General features: G+C 34.5%; 1 protein-coding gene across 1 annotated transcript; it reads right to left on the bottom strand.

Moving 5' to 3' along the window:
* Positions 1-504: 504 nt before the first annotated feature.
* On the bottom strand, positions 505-15397 carry LOC149425425 (myrosinase 1-like). The gene is made up of 7 exons (XM_089651114.1): positions 15271-15397; positions 14229-14326; positions 10401-10979; positions 10213-10307; positions 9419-9727; positions 2138-2376; positions 505-778 (listed from the first exon to the last, which is right to left on the bottom strand). Exons 1-7 carry the CDS (start codon positions 15315-15317, stop codon positions 553-555), a joined length of 1593 nt encoding a protein of 530 aa, XP_089507240.1. The 5' UTR covers positions 15318-15397; the 3' UTR covers positions 505-552.
* Positions 15398-17034: the final 1637 nt, after the last annotated feature.

Here is a 17034-nt window from a genome sequence, read left to right as displayed (position 1 = left end):
TGTTACTTTTGAAGCAATCATTTTTTAACATTTGACAAGTAAAAACTACGCCATTAATAAAAATGGAACGATACACGCTTCAACAACTTATTGAAATTATTATAATTCACTTGAATGATTCAAATGCAAATCATCTTGAATGATGAGGCCCATTTCCACCTCGGTGGCTTCGTCGACAAGCAAAATTGTCGCATCTGGAGCTCGGAAAACCCAAGAGTTATTGTTGAAAAGCCTCTCTATTCTCAACGTGTGACTCTGTTTGGTGCGGTTTATGGTCCGGCGGAGTCATTGGACCTTACTTTTTTGAGATTGCGCTATCGAGAGATGATTAATGATTTTTCATGGCCGGAATTGGATGGTATTGATCTAGACAACGTTTACTTTCAACAAGACGGCGCTACGTGCCACACAAATAACGAAACCATTAATCTTTTACGATTGAATATCAAAATAACACCTCTTATTGGAAAACCCTTTATATGGCATTAAATTTAGGGTGTCGTAACTTTAATTTCCTGGCTCAAACAATGTATTTATTTCATTTTATATTGATTAAAGACAGAAGAACAGTACTAGATGAATGGTGACAAGAACTGACACATATTTTAAATTGACTGCAGCAGCTGATGATGAGAAAATGCTTCTTGGAATCTCAGGCGTGTAAAAAGAATTCACAACTTTTGTTTCAATGATATTCTTGTAAACCAATGCTGAGACTCTTGTGGTTCGCGTCTTCTTCTTACTGTTGAAATCCACCTCGAACAGGCCAAAACGTTCACTGGAAATAATTAATAAGAAACCATTGATTACCATTGTTTTACTAGGTCTTATTATGGAAAGGTGAGAAGTCCATGCGTCGCACTTATCAACAACTGGAAGAATGTTCTTTTCACGACCTGTTAAGATTTTGAACACATTTTGAAGACTTCCGTGGTCGAGGGGTAAGGCCTTAGACTAGCAAGCTGGTGGTCGTGGGTTCAAATCCCGGCGTGCGCAAGTCAATTTTATTTGATTAATTTGTGTTATAACACAACTTACTAATTAAAAATAATGTACAGTATATTTGCTGCCCGTTTCAGAGTGGAAGATACTCTTAGTATCGCCATGGTGTAAGACCATCATTCAGACTTGAAACGTTGCTTGAAATGGCTTTGACCGTGTTTTGGACCAGATCTAAATAGCCAGGTACTTCCTTAGCTTCCTCTTCCACATCTCCTTCCCCTTCCCACTACCTCACAACGATTGGGGGTGCCATAGTCTCCCTGGTTCCAGACGGGAGGAGAGCGGTTTCACATAAAAAAGGACAACTAAACAAAATTTTACAAGGTATGATTTGAGATTTTCACGGCCAAAAGTATTATAGTGATTTGTTTTTGGGGTATTATGCCGTGTTGCGCTACCTCCTTTTTTAGCCAACGTTTCGGACAGCATTGAAGTCACTGTAATATTAAAATTTGAGGTTTTACTCACTAAGTTATTCCAAAAAATAAATATTCTTCCTAGACTTCCTAGAAAAGTCAATAGATGTCGCACATTAAAATAAAAATAAGATATTTTTATCTAAAGACACTCTCTAGATTGCATTTAGTTCGGGTTGAATCTTGCGATCATAAATAAAGATAATTAAAAAGAAGACAATATTGCTAGTTCTTATTCGAATTATGACACTGTTAAATATAACCGAAAGAGATAGGGTCCCATTACCTCAGTTGTTAGAGCGGTGCTCCGGCAAGGCAAGGGTCTTAGTCCTAGATGTGACCGTATCTTTTTCTGTCTCTGATTTTCGTTTAGGAATCGCTAATATTGTCTTAAATAATTACATATGTTTTTTTCACTACTTTTCTGTTTACTAGTGTTCTGTTTTTCACTGTTCTGTTTAGTCATGGAACCATTATTTAGGTTATGTAGGGTAGGTAAATGTGATTGGATTTCCTTTATAAGAACCATGATGAATTCATATAAAAGATTGAATTAATACACGACTGTGAAACATAGCGTATAATTCATTATCGGGTTAACTGCTAAGGTATTAGGGGCCTCTCAGACATGCATTCATGCCTTCTGTTACTTTTTTATTCTTCTCTTTCAAATGGTTTATCAACATCTCAGACATACGTTCAATAAAGTAAGTACTGACGTGTATCCGCTGGTCCACTGGAAGTTGTCCATGAGTGACCAGATGGCCAGGGCTGTCACGTTGCAGCCGTCCTGAACTGCTAGCGCCACGTAGCCCAGGGTCTGTTGCAGGAAGGCCACCCTGCCTAGGTCCATCAGACCCTGTTTGGTGGACAGCCCTGTCTCGGTGATGATGACCTCGGGGTTGTCATACTGGACCTTGATCCAGTTCAACACACTGCGGATTCCAGATGGGTTGATCTGGAATACAAAAATAATAAAAAATGCCTTACCTACTATGTAAAAATTATTAAATAAAAATAAATAAAAGAAATGTAATAATATCATAACATTTGTTCATCCACCTGCGTTTGTCCTAATAATACATGATGTTTTTTATGAACACTTGTTGAGTACACTAAAAGTTTATCAAGAAACTTATAAATTCATTCGTTAAGGGCCTGCAATCCCATTTTTAACCGGAATACTAACAATTAGAAGAGATTCTTAAAAAATAGCAATATTTTTGATCTGTAATTTTTCTCTGTGTATGCCAAGCCTGTTTCGATGTAGTAGGTGTCCTTATCTTTGCATTAAAATTTCGATTTCATGATAACTCTGGACAGTGGCAATTCAACACACTTTTAAAAAATGATGAAAAGAACCTAATCTAACCTAAAGTTAAATATTAAGTGCAGTTTTTTCATAGTTTGGCACGACTTTTTATCACTTTTAATTGCTGAATTTGAATTGTCTGGTTACCAAAATTTCCAATTATTTTATTGTATATTAAAATAGTAGGTTGTGCAATGTGTTTTTTTTAATTCTCTTAACTTGATTATCAAAATTGCCTCAAAAATGAATAAAAATGGATTTCTTTAATATCCTATATTTAAAAAAAAATAACTCAAATAAATAAAATAACTTTTATCAGTACCTGCAAGATATTTGCTATTTATTTTGATTTAGCCCGTTGTCCCACGGGTCGGTAATCAATCTACATAAACCGAGTGCTGTAAGACCCTGCGCAGAAAATTAAGCTCGTTATTGTAAGGTAACAGTCTGCAGCGCAGTTCATTGTTAAAGTTTTCTGCGCAAGGTCGTACAGCATTTGGTTAATGTCGACTGCTTACCGACCCATGGGATGTCGTGCTTAAAACACATTATTCAGGTCGGTTGGGTATTTTGGCCCCAAATCCAAAACAAAAAGAACAAGTAACAATTTCCAAGGCCATTTTCTTTTTAATTAATTAAATCGAAATCGAAGTAATTTGACAAAACAGATTTTTAAAATCTATTAGACATCGCCATCTGTGTATTGTTAGCGTAAATAAATTGTAAAGTACCTACCTAATAAAACTGTACGATAGGTTTGATAAGTGTTTCTTCTTCGAGCAGAACACACTCATTGCTGTGCATTAGGCACTTCCACACGTACACTTTGGAGCGGCGGTACCACGCGCCACTCCAGAACGCCGCGCAGAAGATTAATGTTCGAAAGTAAGACTTTTCTGCGCGGCGGCCTGGAGCGGCGCGTGGTACCGCCGCTCCAAAGTGCACGTGTGGCAGAGCCTATTGTAATTATAGAATTAAATCAGTAACTGCTATTTTACTTAATAACTAACAACGGTAAGTTGTGATTGTAGCTCTGTTATTATTTCATAATGACATATTTAGGAAGAAGGAAATTTGTGATTTTCACTGTTATTATTAATTTTTGATTATTATTTTTTGGTAAACTAATGTTTAAAACAAGATTTTTTATGCATAGCACAAAGGGTAACAATTATTTTACAAGCAATATTTATTCGCCTGAAACACTCATCCACATTTTATCAGGAAATTTTTCAATGCTTGTAACTCTGACCACTCAGCTATTTTATCAGGAGATTTTTCAATGTGGATGAGTGTTTCAGAATAATAATTATTGCTTATAAAAATAATTGTTACCCTTTGTGCTATGCATAAAAAATCTTGTCGTAAACATTAGTTTACAAAAAAATAATAATTAATATTTGACAAGTTCTAGTATTTCACCTAAAAATGTAGACAATTTGTCTCGACGCCATCTAGTGAGAGAGTTAGCACTTACAATGTCTTTCTCATATAAAATAAAGTTGGCTGTTTTCAGGTGAAAAAATGTAACAAGCAGTAATTGTTGAATGAAACACTAGTATATATTGAATTATTTCGCGGATAAGAGATAAGCCGCCATTAATATAACTATCAAATATGTGAACTCTGTACCTAAAATTATTGAATGTGCGCCAAAAAACTGAAACAACAAAAAATAAAATGCTACTACCAAAATGTGAGAGGGATCCGCACTAAACTTCCCATGTTGCTGACTTCGGCGGCAACTATCAGCAGTGATATCTTCATTTTAACCGAAACATGGCTCGACTCAGGAATCAATTCGGCCGAATTAGGCTTCCCTAATTTCAACATCTACCGTATGGATAGGAATTCTAAAACAAGTGCCAAAACGAGAGGAGGTGGTGTAGCCATTGCTATCTCAAAATATCTCAGTTCTTCAAAAATATCCACAAAAAACACATCCATCGATCAACTATTTGTCAATGTGAACACTTCTAGAGGTAAAATAATAGTGGGATGTGCATACTTACCTCCGAATTCTGATGTCCAAAGCTACAGCAATCACTGCGACGAGGTTGAATCAATTTGTGCTAAATATCCTAATACTAAACTACTTCTAGTTGGTGATTACAATCTGCCACATTATGATTGGTGTAATATGAATTCTGTCAATTCTTGTTCTAATGTTAATATTCGTGTTATTAGAGATATGGCACTGTTCTTAGGTCTAACACAATGTAATAATGTTCATAATATAGGAGGTCGTACGTTGGATTTGGCACTGTCAAATGTGTCTGACATCTGTGTTGTGAGAAGTACCGAAATTCTATTACCTGTCGATGTTTACCATCCACCACTAGAAATATGCATGTCTAATCTCAAACCAATTCCTATCGTAAAAAAGGTAGTAGAAACTCGAAATTTCAAAAAAGCCGACTATGTTAAAATTTCAAATTTCCTTAAACAGACTGACTGGTCATTCTTTGATAGCGACGATGAAATTAATGTACACCTTAAAAAATTTTACTTCATCGTTAATTCTGCAATTGAACAATTTGTTCCTTTAACGACTTACAGAGAAACTCTATACCCAAAATGGTTCTCAAAAGACCTGATAGACTTAATTTACCTCAAAAAATTATCTCATAAGAGATTCAAACAAAGTCGCCTGGCCATCGATTATACTGCGTTTCAAAAATTGAGGGCAGAGTGCAATAAGCTCTCCGCAAAATGTTACAAAAATTACATTAGTGATGTCGAAGGCTCTATCATGGACGACTCAAATTTCTTTTGGAAATATGTTAAATCCCAAAAAGAAAATGGTACTTACATACCTAGTAGTGTGTCATTCGATTCTAAATTATCCCAAAATCTTCAGGAAACTGTTAATCTTTTTGCTGATTTTTTTAGCGGCGTTTACATTAATGCAAGTGAAGACAGCAATATTTCGTGCTTTGATTTGGTTGAAACTCTTGATATATCTGACTGTAATGTAACCATAGACGATATTATATCTAAGCTGAAGAGTCTTGATTCCCGAAAATCCGCAGGACCTGATAATGTTCCGCCCAGGTTTTTAGTAAATTGTATGCATACATTGTCATATCCTATTCATAAGTTATTTACAAAGTCACTCTCATCAGGTGTATTCCCGGACCTTTGGAAGTTTAGTCTTTTAACGCCCATTTTCAAAAAAGGTAATAAGAGCGAAGTAACAAATTATAGGCCAATATGTATAATGTCTACTTTACCCAAACTTTTTGAAAGCCTAGTACTAGATAAGTTGATATCCCGAATCAATCGAACCATCTCTCCCCTTCAACATGGATTCATTAAAGGTAGATCTACTCTTACCAATTTGATATTGTACACGAATGATATCGTTAATGCCCTTAATGCATCACATCAAACTGATTCCATATATACTGACTTCAGTAAGGCATTTGATAAAGTAAACCACAAAATATTATTACGTAAACTAAAATTGTTGGGAATAAGAGGGAGTATGTTGGAATGGTTTAAGAGTTATCTATTAGGAAGGTACTTAGCAGTCAAGATAGATTCGTTCACTTCTTATACATTTGCTGCCTCGAGCGGAGTACCACAGGGATCTCACTTGGGCCCAATTTTATTTTGTTTGTTTATCAATGATATTGTTAATATTTTTACCAATGTTAAAGTCCTGTTATTTGCCGACGATCTGAAGATATACAGAATAATCAAAGACGATGACGATCGCGCAATTTTGCAGTTGAACCTTAATAAACTATGTGCGTGGTGTTCTGTCAATGATTTGCAACTAAATTTAGGTAAATGCCAGATTATCAGTTTTTACAAAGGCAAAAATCCACTTAATTTTTCCTATTTTATGAATGGTGCTAATCTTCTTCGTGTATCACAGATTCGTGATCTTGGTGTTATATTCCACGAGAGTCTACAGTTTAACGAACACATCGATGAAATAACAAGCGATGCGATGAGAATACTAGGTTTTATTTTGAGAATGGGAGCAAATTTTAAAAGTATGTCAACATTAAAACATCTGTATTGCTCGTTAGTACGAAGCAAATTAGAATACAATTCCACCGTATGGTCACCGTACTACAAGGTCCATTCTCAATCATTAGAAAAGGTACAAAATAAATTCCTTCGGTACATTAATTTTAAAATGAAAATTCCAATCGAATTTATAAATTACAATAACTTGCTTGCTGAAACTAAACTTCTTAAATTATCTGATAGAAGAGAGTTAATTGATTTGCTATTTTTATTCAAAATTATTAAATCTTTAATTGACAGCCCTAATTTGTTGGAACTTATTTGCATTAATGTTCCTGCTAGGCAAACTCGCAGTAAAGATACTTTTAAATTTAACAAGAACCTCAACACTAATTATTCTATTTTTTCACCAATTCCTAGAATTCACAACCTTGCGAATAAATACTGTGAACTTATAGATATATTTGGTTTTGACAATTTTGTGAGCTTTAAAAGGCAACTTATTTCGATTCTATCGGCTAATAATTAACTTTTATAGCTTTAATAATTTTATTACATCTTCTCCCATTCGAAACCTTTCAAGTAAATTATATCCATATTTGTTTGTTTTTTATTTGCTCTACTATACACTTATAATTGTATGCATATACCTACTAACTACTTTTTATACATAACACTATGTTCCATCTCAGATCTTATTATTTCTTATTCATGTCGATATTGCTAAATTCTATTAGTTTTTGCTTTTTACAGGTGCAACTCTTATTTTGTTATTTTTTTTTTTTTTTTTAAATCTCTGTTATAATGTTCTTTACCTCACGAGTAAGTTACACTCTAATTTATATTGGTTTATCGATTTGTTAAACACACAATTAATACTGGGTTTAAACACACCCACTTACTTACTTTTTATGTTGAACTTTCTTTTACTTACTATTTCATGCTTGGGTATATTTTATATTGAATCCATCTTATTAGTGTTTTGCTAATTTGCACAAAATTTTATTATATGTGTTGCTTTCTTACAATTAACTCCATTTATCTTCTTATGTTCAATTATTGTAATCAATGTAAATGTATATTTTCATGTAAAAGCCCATAAGGGCGTAAATAAAATAATAATAATAATAATAATAATAATAGCTCAGTGGTCAGAGCTGTCGACCGGAAATCGAAGGCACACGGGTTCGAGTCCAGTTGGCGTCATGTATCTTTTATCAGGAGATTTTTCAATGTGGATGAGTGTTTCAGGCGAATAATTATTGCTTGTGAAATAAATAATTTTTGAGTTACTACGCCGTATTACGATACCTCCTTCTTTAGCCAACGTTTCGGACAGCGTTACCGTGTCCATCAATAGGGCAGATATATAGATTGTGGTGAAGTGTGTGTTTACGCATGTAGATTGTAGAAGCTATCGTCTTAAGGCCCTTATTTAAGTATGTTGCCGTCAAGTACCAGATACCAAGAACTATTAAGTTTAACCACGTTGTCCCTGATAAAATTGTAGTGTTTTTGTGGATTTCTTGTAATATTTTCATTTTTATAATTATTTTTCAAAACTTCTAATATTTCTATTATGTAGTCAATTAATAAATAAAAATCTTTAAGTAGAAATAAAAATCCATATCGTATAAAGTTATGTGGTAAAATTCGAAAATCTCTTTAATTTAGATTTGGTCTCTACTGCTAAAAGAACACATTATTTCATTGATGTTTCTTACAAGCGGTGCAAATGCATTTTGTAGTTTAACTTTTGACTCAAAAGAAAAACAGACCAACATAGATTATAGTCATTTGTTTTTGGGGTATTATGCCGTGTGGCGCTAACTCCTTCAGCCAACGTTTGGCTAAAGAAGGAAGTAACTCAACACGGTATAATTACCCCAAAAGTAAGTCACTATAATAGACCATGTTTGTTTAGAAATCGGTTTTGAAATCTGCTAGAGAGTTGATTTTACAGTACCTAATTTTTCCAGGTTCATATTTGTGAGTTAGGTGAACTGAGAAATGAACCTAATCGGAAATTTAATGTACCAATTTTCACAGAATTGTATAAAAAACACCATAATATTATATCAAATTAATAAAGAATTTTTCATCAATAAAATACACCCCTTAGATAGCACAAGCAATAGATTCAAAACAAAGGGCCTAATGGGCATCCCAACGCTCGATCACGACTCAGAACCCCACTAAATATATTTAGGTGTGAAATGGTACAGTATATTATTGTCCAAAAATAAAATTAATGTCACGGAAACATTGAAATATGAACAATTCAAAACGAAAATTAACTCCCTAAACTTGGATAATGATATATTGTACCCTTAATATACGAATACATTCTATACTATCTAGCATTTAAAAAAAATCTTTGGCTATTGTTATAATACTAATTCTTTAAAATTATGTATATTGAATTATGTTTATAGTCAATTTAAAGATTGAATTATGTTTGTAGCTCATTTAAATATTGAATTATGTTAATTTGTAAGTTGAATTACGTTCGTAGTTTTTAAGATTAGACTTTGAATATTGTTCACACATCACCTTTTAAACATTATTTTCTTTTTGTATTAACTTACTCCTCTCATAAACACCAGCTCCTGGAGCTAACCTTATGGAGTAGTAGAATAAGCAGGAGAACAAATATTTTTCACACTGTTATAATTTGAAATCTTGTATTATTTTGAAATAATCTCACCCTTAACCATTTTGAAGCTGATTTCTCCCAAAATTTCGATTCCAACAATTCCAATCCCAGATCATCGGCCACAGATGGTTCGGGGTAGTTTGGCCTTTGCCCTTTAAAATCCCGGTAGTACAGAGAGGTGTAGTAGTTCAATCCCAGGAAGTCTGCGGACCCCTTTAGACGCTGTATCTCCTCAGCTGTGAATTCCGGGAGACGGGACGCGGAGTACCCTTGCAGAACACTACGGTTGTACACCCTGGCCTTCATCAGCGCCGGGTAGTCTCCATCCTTGGAGAAGATTGGGTTGGCTTGCCATCCAAGCTGTAAAATAAATAAACTGTGAAAGACTCCTGGTCGATACATGGTTTTAGCTTCGTATAGTGCCAAAAAAGTAAATATTTTGGAAAATTACTTTAATTAGCGTCATGTTAGAAGTATTGCTACTTTGGATTCTTTTACATACGTGTGCAGCGCCTGCAACACAATTTGAGATGAACATCCTTTCTAATAATTTACTTCTTCCCAATTTTTACTGATGCTTTCATTAACCTTATTGCCACAGTCATCACGCATCATGTCTGAACAGTGAGCGTAACTAATCCTCAAAAACATGTCTCCAAACATAGGTCCTCAAAGCTTGCGAATTATTTAATATTTACGTGAAATTTCTTAAAATTCGGATTGACCACTTTTGGCATTGACAAATACCGAGGAAATACATTTGGAAAGCTAGCTCGGCTCAAGGGACGATCATTAATGTCTCATGGTGCAATTGGGCTATATTGAGATAAATGTATTGTGCTTACTGAAAACTGCATGGCTTTTTCTGCTGCTTCTTTGTCCTCCGTTGAATTGGATAATGGCTCTACCCAGGGAGAGTATAATGCAATGCCCACACGTCCTGAAATTAATGATGAAAACATATCAATGGTCAATACATTAATAGCCTAGGGCAGACACTTCATAATATTCTTAAAGTGATCAATGAAGTTACCTTGTTGAATGGGCTTGTAATCCTTGTTGTATAACTGGTATACTGCGGAGTGAGCTAACAAGATATGATGGCCGCACAAATACTCCATCACTCCCTGAAATTGCACTGATGGTGCATAATCCATGTCAGTTCCATAACCATTGGTACAGATCAGGGTCGGTCCGTTGAAGGTAATCCAAGTTTTAACTTTGGTTCCAAAGTACTCAAAGACTACTCTTGCGTATTCCAAGTAGTACCCGGTCATTAGAGGATTGCTCCAACCTCCTAGCTCCTGCAGTCTGTTTGGAAGATCCCAGTGGTATAAAGTGATGACTGGCGTGATGTTATGCAGGAGGAGTTCGTCTATGAGGTTCGTGTAGTATAGAAGTCCATCGCGGCTGACTTTGTCGCTGAAGCCAGAGGGGAGGAGGCGAGGCCAGGAAATTGAGAATCTGTAGAAGTCCACGCCAAGTTCCCGCAACATCTGGACATCTCTCTTGTAGAAATGATAGGAGTCGCAAGCCTCGTCTCCCGTAGAGCAATCAACTATTCTTGAAGGCTTTGCATGCGTGAAGTTGTCCCAAATGCTCTCTGCTTTGTCTAGAAACATTTAAAAATAACCATAACTGCACATAAATAGAAGTATGGTAGATGGCTACCGCTTATGAACTTTTCCTAACCATGTGCTTCTCCAATTTTGGAGTATTGTCAGGCTGAAGGTAGCGAGGAGGGGAATCATATAGTGAAGTGGAAGGTGGAGACGTACCTAGCTATTCATGGTCAGCAAACACGCCTAAAGTAATTTCAAGCAACGATTCTATAATTTCTCAATAATATAACAGTTTCCTAAATGGGTAATTCTTTTGCCTTTATAAAAATGTAAATGTACATTATAGGACTCGTGATTGAAACCTATTTTTGCCTTGTTTGTCTTTATTTATATATATTCTATGTCCATGTGAGTTTTTACAAAGATTTGATAAACATTACCTAAAATTTTCGCTGGTACATTTCCTTTTTTTGGTATTTTTTTTGGGGTGTTATGCCGTGTTGCGCTAACTCCTTCTTTAGCCTAAAGCCTTTAGCCTTCTTTTTGGCTAAAGAAGGAGTTAGCGCAACACGGCATAACACCCCAAAAACAAATAACAAAAATACTTTTGGCCGTGAAAATCTTAAATCATATTAGTACATTTCCTGTTCAAATATAAAAACAAAACTCTTTTACAACACAACTACACCACCAAAATAACCAACGGTCACTACAAAGTACCTTCCTTATTACATACCACGTCAGCTCAAAGACAAATTTTCTTCCTAGCTCCTAAAATCTTTAACCTTATCCCTGAAAACCTAAAAACCGTGAGTCAACCCCATTCCTTTAAAAAAACAAATTACGAAATGGATCCTTACACACGGAATACATTACAACTACAATACCCATTCATTGTACACTCTATCCACTTAATCACCTTTCAGACAAAACATAATATATCCATATTCCCTAACTTAACGGTATAGTATGTACATAATTAATTAGTGTGATCTATTTACTAATAATTCATCAAATTTTTCATCTTCTTATAATTCTCTAACTTCTCCATTCTCTTCTTGGAACCCAAACTAGCTTTACATCATTTTTCTTTTTCATGTTATAGTAATGTATAAATTCTGTAAAAACTGTAAAATTCACCCGCTATAACACAGGGTCATCCCTAGCATGGAGGGTGAAATATCACCAAAACTATATGTACCCTCTAAATCATGTATTAATAAAATAAATAATAATTTAGTGCAAAAGTAATCTTGAAATAAAAGTGTGATATTAGTTATACATATATAAATTCAATGAGAAGAATAGTATTATGATTAGTATAGTTATTAATATTATTAAGTTATTTTACTATAGCCTTCTTGTAACTATATTCCGTGCAGTTGAAAATCTACAAATTCAGCGAAATTATTGCTATCTGCATGCAATCTAGGGGCAATTGAATATCTAAATGACTCAGTCCTGATATTGTTTTTGTAATTAAAATAATTTTCGATAGAGCAGTTAATATGTTGAAGGTGATTAGGCTCGATAAATCAGGGCTGTCTATAATTCCACTAACAATTTTAAAAATAAAAGTCTAGTAAGAAACGAGTCCTATTATAATTATTTGAATTCTTTCACCAATGGTTGTAATTTAGAGTTTCTATTGGTAGACCAAGTTTAAAGTTGACATATCTTAGAAATTTATGCTGAATTTTTTCAATGCGATCAAAGTAGATTTTAAAGTACGAGATTAAAAAATCAAATTCGACTTGACTTCGAACTAAACTATTATCACTTCATAGATGATACGAATCGGATACGAAGTCAGATACGACAGTCAGATTCGGTACGAAGTTGACTAATGGTAAACATCTATTCGGTATTGACTCTAATTGATTAATTAATATTTGGAAAGTGGTCTCAGTTTGCTAAACAAAGTAGGTACAATGGCATAAATAATTTGTTTTCACAGAACTCTGTACTTGTAAATCTTGTTTTCCAACGATTGTAAATATTACGTAAAGTTATAATGGTCTCTCATAATTAGTTACGTTTCTTTGGTCATTAGTCACAAGTCATGGTGATAAGAAGATCTTGTGAACAGACATTACAAGTTATGCAGATATTCCATTACTCCAGATATGTTTTAATACATTTTAATACACTCCAGTTTTTTTCAATACATTACCATAGTTAGTATCAGAAATTAAAAGTAGTAAAAGAAAATTTTAAATTTCATCTACAAAATACACTGTACACGAATATGATACAACAGTTTCTTCTAAATAAGCAAAAAAATGGGCTGGCCAAAGTTAAAAATTAAGGATACCAAATTATTATAAGCAATAATAATTAGTCGCATGAAATTCCATACAAATTGAAAATATCTCCCGATTAAAAATAAATGCCGCCGAAAGGAATTTTATTTTACTCGGGAGATATTTTCAATTTGTATGGATGTTTCGGGCGACTAATTATTGCTTATAATAATAATTTGTTATCCTTTGTGCTATGCATAAGAAACCTTGTCTTATTAACATTAGTGTATCATTTATATTTTTTTTTTACATTACGGCTCCACACAGGAGGCCCCGATATTTGGGGATGCTGTGTGGAGGGTCTTTATTATTTACAAGGTTTTTTATTATTGATTATAATTGTGATGTCTGTACGAATGTGGATGAGTGCAAGCGAGATGGAATGCTTGCAAGATCTTATAAAAGGCGATGCGCGTTAGTTGTGTGCCTCTTTTGTTACAAACAACTCCCCAATAAATACCAGTACGATCAGCTAAGAGTATTATTGCATACTACCCGACACGTTACAATAAAGGCACGATAATACTCCATACACTACAATAATTATATGTTGTCCTTTGTGCTGTGCATAAAAAACCTTGTCTTATAAACATTAGCTTATCATTAAAAAAAAATAATGATAAATAATTTTGAAAAGTCAAAATATTTCACCAACAAATGTAGATATAATATGTCTCGACGCCATCTAGTGGGAAATTTAGCACTAACAAAGCCTTTCCTACAAAAATAAAGTTGGTTGTTTACAAGTAAAAAAAAATACATATATATTATAAGCAGTAATTGCTATTGAGGTACTAGTACATATTGAATTATTTCGCGGGTTGGAAATAAGCCGACATAACTCAGTGTTTCAGAGCACCTGACCGGACATCAGAGGGTACGGGTTCAATTCCCGTTGGCGGCATTTATTTTTACTCGGGAGATATTTTCAATTTGTATTGATATTTCAAGCGACTAATTGCTTGTAATTATTTGTTAAAAAATATATGTATATACCGGATGTGGCCCAGGCTCCCTCAATCTGGTAGGCAGAAGTCGCGACGCCAAACTTGAAACTGTCGGGAAACCTTTTTTCTCCATTGCTTTGCTGTAAACTGAAACACACCATAGATGAATTTTTTTGGTGTTTACAACGTAATGTTAATTTTCAAAATTTCACTTTTATTTCACAATTTGGGACGCCGGAATGGGTACCGCCGCCCCGAGAACCATTTATTGGAAAATCAACCCTTCTTCCATAGGTCACTCTAAGTGGTTATATGCGCTTGGTAACTTAGCAGAGGTGCCCGGGCTCATGGGGTGAGGTTTGTCTAGGTTTTGAAAACGGGTGCGTCTCACACCTATCGGCCTGATCAAGAGACAATGGTTGAGGGAGGCCTTTTGACCTCTCCAGCTGAATTCTCGCGAGGGATGGATTCATAGGTCCTTAAGGCCTGGACACACCAACTCAAGTTCCTACCCATCTCTCTCACTGTATTGTAACAACAAGTAACACGGCACTCCCCATATCTGTACAGCATCAAGCCTGAGGGTTATATCACCACATAGTTGGACGTCATTGTGAGGCAGGTTAATTAAGGTATTGTAAGAAGTATTTTGTTAATCCTGGTCTTGAAGAGAATCGGATTATATAAGAGATGAGGAATGTAATAAATATGCAGGTAGCACGTTCCACAGACGTAGAAGAAATGAGTTTTTAATTGTCTTTCAAACTTGTCAAAGCCAGTTCTGTTACAAGAGATGTCACTTGTATAATGAAAATAATGAGTTTTAGATTCAACATTTTCCCATTCTGCCAACATCAACTGAAAATTAATGTGTTGTATAGGTACTTTCTCTTTATGCATACAAACATAAACTTTTGTAAGTATTTTCGTTTTACAATACAGAAAAAAAAATACTTGTAAAAATATTTTTTAATGAAATAAGATAGAGATTTGATATGGATTTATTTAAGATAAAATAATAATGTATTGCATATCTCGTTATTCTTCTCTAAAAGGCTATATTGTAAAAATAAAAATTGTTAAATGCTTACCTGTTTCCAGCGATTAAAATGCACAAAAACACTCTAACAACTTCCATTAGTCAAATTCAATTCCCAACTAGTGTTGGGCGAATCGACAAATGAGTAAAATATGTCTGAAACGTGACTAAAGTTACGAACTTCAGGTAAATGAGACTTAAACAGTATATTTTAGTTTTGTATGCATATGTTTCAGAAATTAATATGCTATTTCCGTACTTACTTTTGCTATCTTAATTACTGTTTACAGTTTACATATTGAAAAGCGTGTTATAAAAATGATAACGTACTAGCATGTACATCTACTTCTAAACTAACGAGACGTCCCCAATTCAATAAGACTTTTTCTAAATTTAAACTCCACAAATGTCGTCTTTAGGGATACTTTGTGAAGGGTCATTTTGGGGAGAGGAAGGAGTGAACGTAAAGAGAGTCATGTTGTAGGAGGGAGGAAACGCAGCGTAGAAACAACCAGTTCTTATGTGACAAATCTACACCGTGTACAAATGTTGGGTTCTCGTTTGGCGTTGACACTAGTTTATCAGAGCATTATCAATTGAAATACTTGTAGAATACCCATTTGACGCCTGTGCTCTAAATCTTACAATTTGTTTGTTTAAATAGAGAAATGTATCAAACGGACATAGTCAAGGGGTTTAGACATAGGTTTAAAGTATTTTGGGGTTCTAGACTAGAGGTGGCTACCAATTTCATTGGAAGGCATGTTGGGAAGATTGCTTCCGTTGGCGGAGACTATGTTATCATTTCGATCCCTTTAAGATATAATCAGACATGATTGAGTCTTACATTCAAGTTATTCTTACCACAAGAGGAAACCATCTCGAGGTAACCATCCATTCTCTGGTTCAAAGCCTTTCGACCTATTGGAGTTTGTGTCCTTTGTGGGATTGTCAAACAAAAAGCTATCGTGGACTATACTGACATCCGCGTAACAATTGATTGGTTATTAACGTCAAAAGGTTGTTGATGTGCAGCGAAAACAAAAAAGTCGGAGAAAGGACCGATTTTGTGGGACGCACAGTGGGCTGAAAATCGCCTTTCATAGACATAGAGACTTGAATTTTCAAGGGTATTTTTTTGGCTAGAAATGTTTTCTGCTGATCATTAATATGCCATAAAATTTCGTATGAAGCAATTGCGTGTACAAATGAAGGAGTTTCCATTTCATTTTTTTAAGAAAAAATTGTATGGCACTGACATTAAAACAGAGGCTATCTCTGGAATCATAAGGTCGGCCATTATATCCTTACACAGATGTATTACTATTTATTTGTATTTTTATAAATACTTCGTATTGAAGCGCAACTTGCGCTTTTTTTTTTCAAATCCTTAAAGTTGAAAAAAAACTTTTTTATGTTGATGATTCATTTTAATGCTTAAATGCTTTACATATGTGTATGCTTTGTCTAGTTTACAATATTTTATTTACACTGCAAGCCAAAACAGTTTAAAAATTATAAAAGTTAGTTTTTTAATTTATTGTTTTTCATAAAAAAATGATAACTCCTTCATTTGTACACGCAATTGCTTCATACGAAATTTTATAGCATAGATGATCAGCAGAATCCATTTCTATCCAAAAAAAGACCTTTGAAAATTCAAGTCTCTATGTCTATGAAAGGCGATTTTCAGCCCACTGTGCGGCGCCAGCATTTATTGATTGTGCGGAAGAAGTGAAACCATAAGCAACCGTCTGAATAGACCTCCCTTCCAAAAAATCGATAATCCACCTGCAGAAGGATGCGGAAAGGTCCT

The sequence above is a fragment of the Hesperophylax consimilis genome, chromosome 3 (genome assembly GCF_061612785.1).
Source record: "Hesperophylax consimilis isolate HC1 chromosome 3, BYU_Hcon_1.0, whole genome shotgun sequence".
NCBI classification, from domain to species: Eukaryota; Metazoa; Arthropoda; class Insecta; order Trichoptera; family Limnephilidae; genus Hesperophylax; species Hesperophylax consimilis.
The sequence above is the reverse complement of the archived record's forward strand: the minus strand, read 5'-3'. Positions and strand labels throughout refer to the sequence as shown.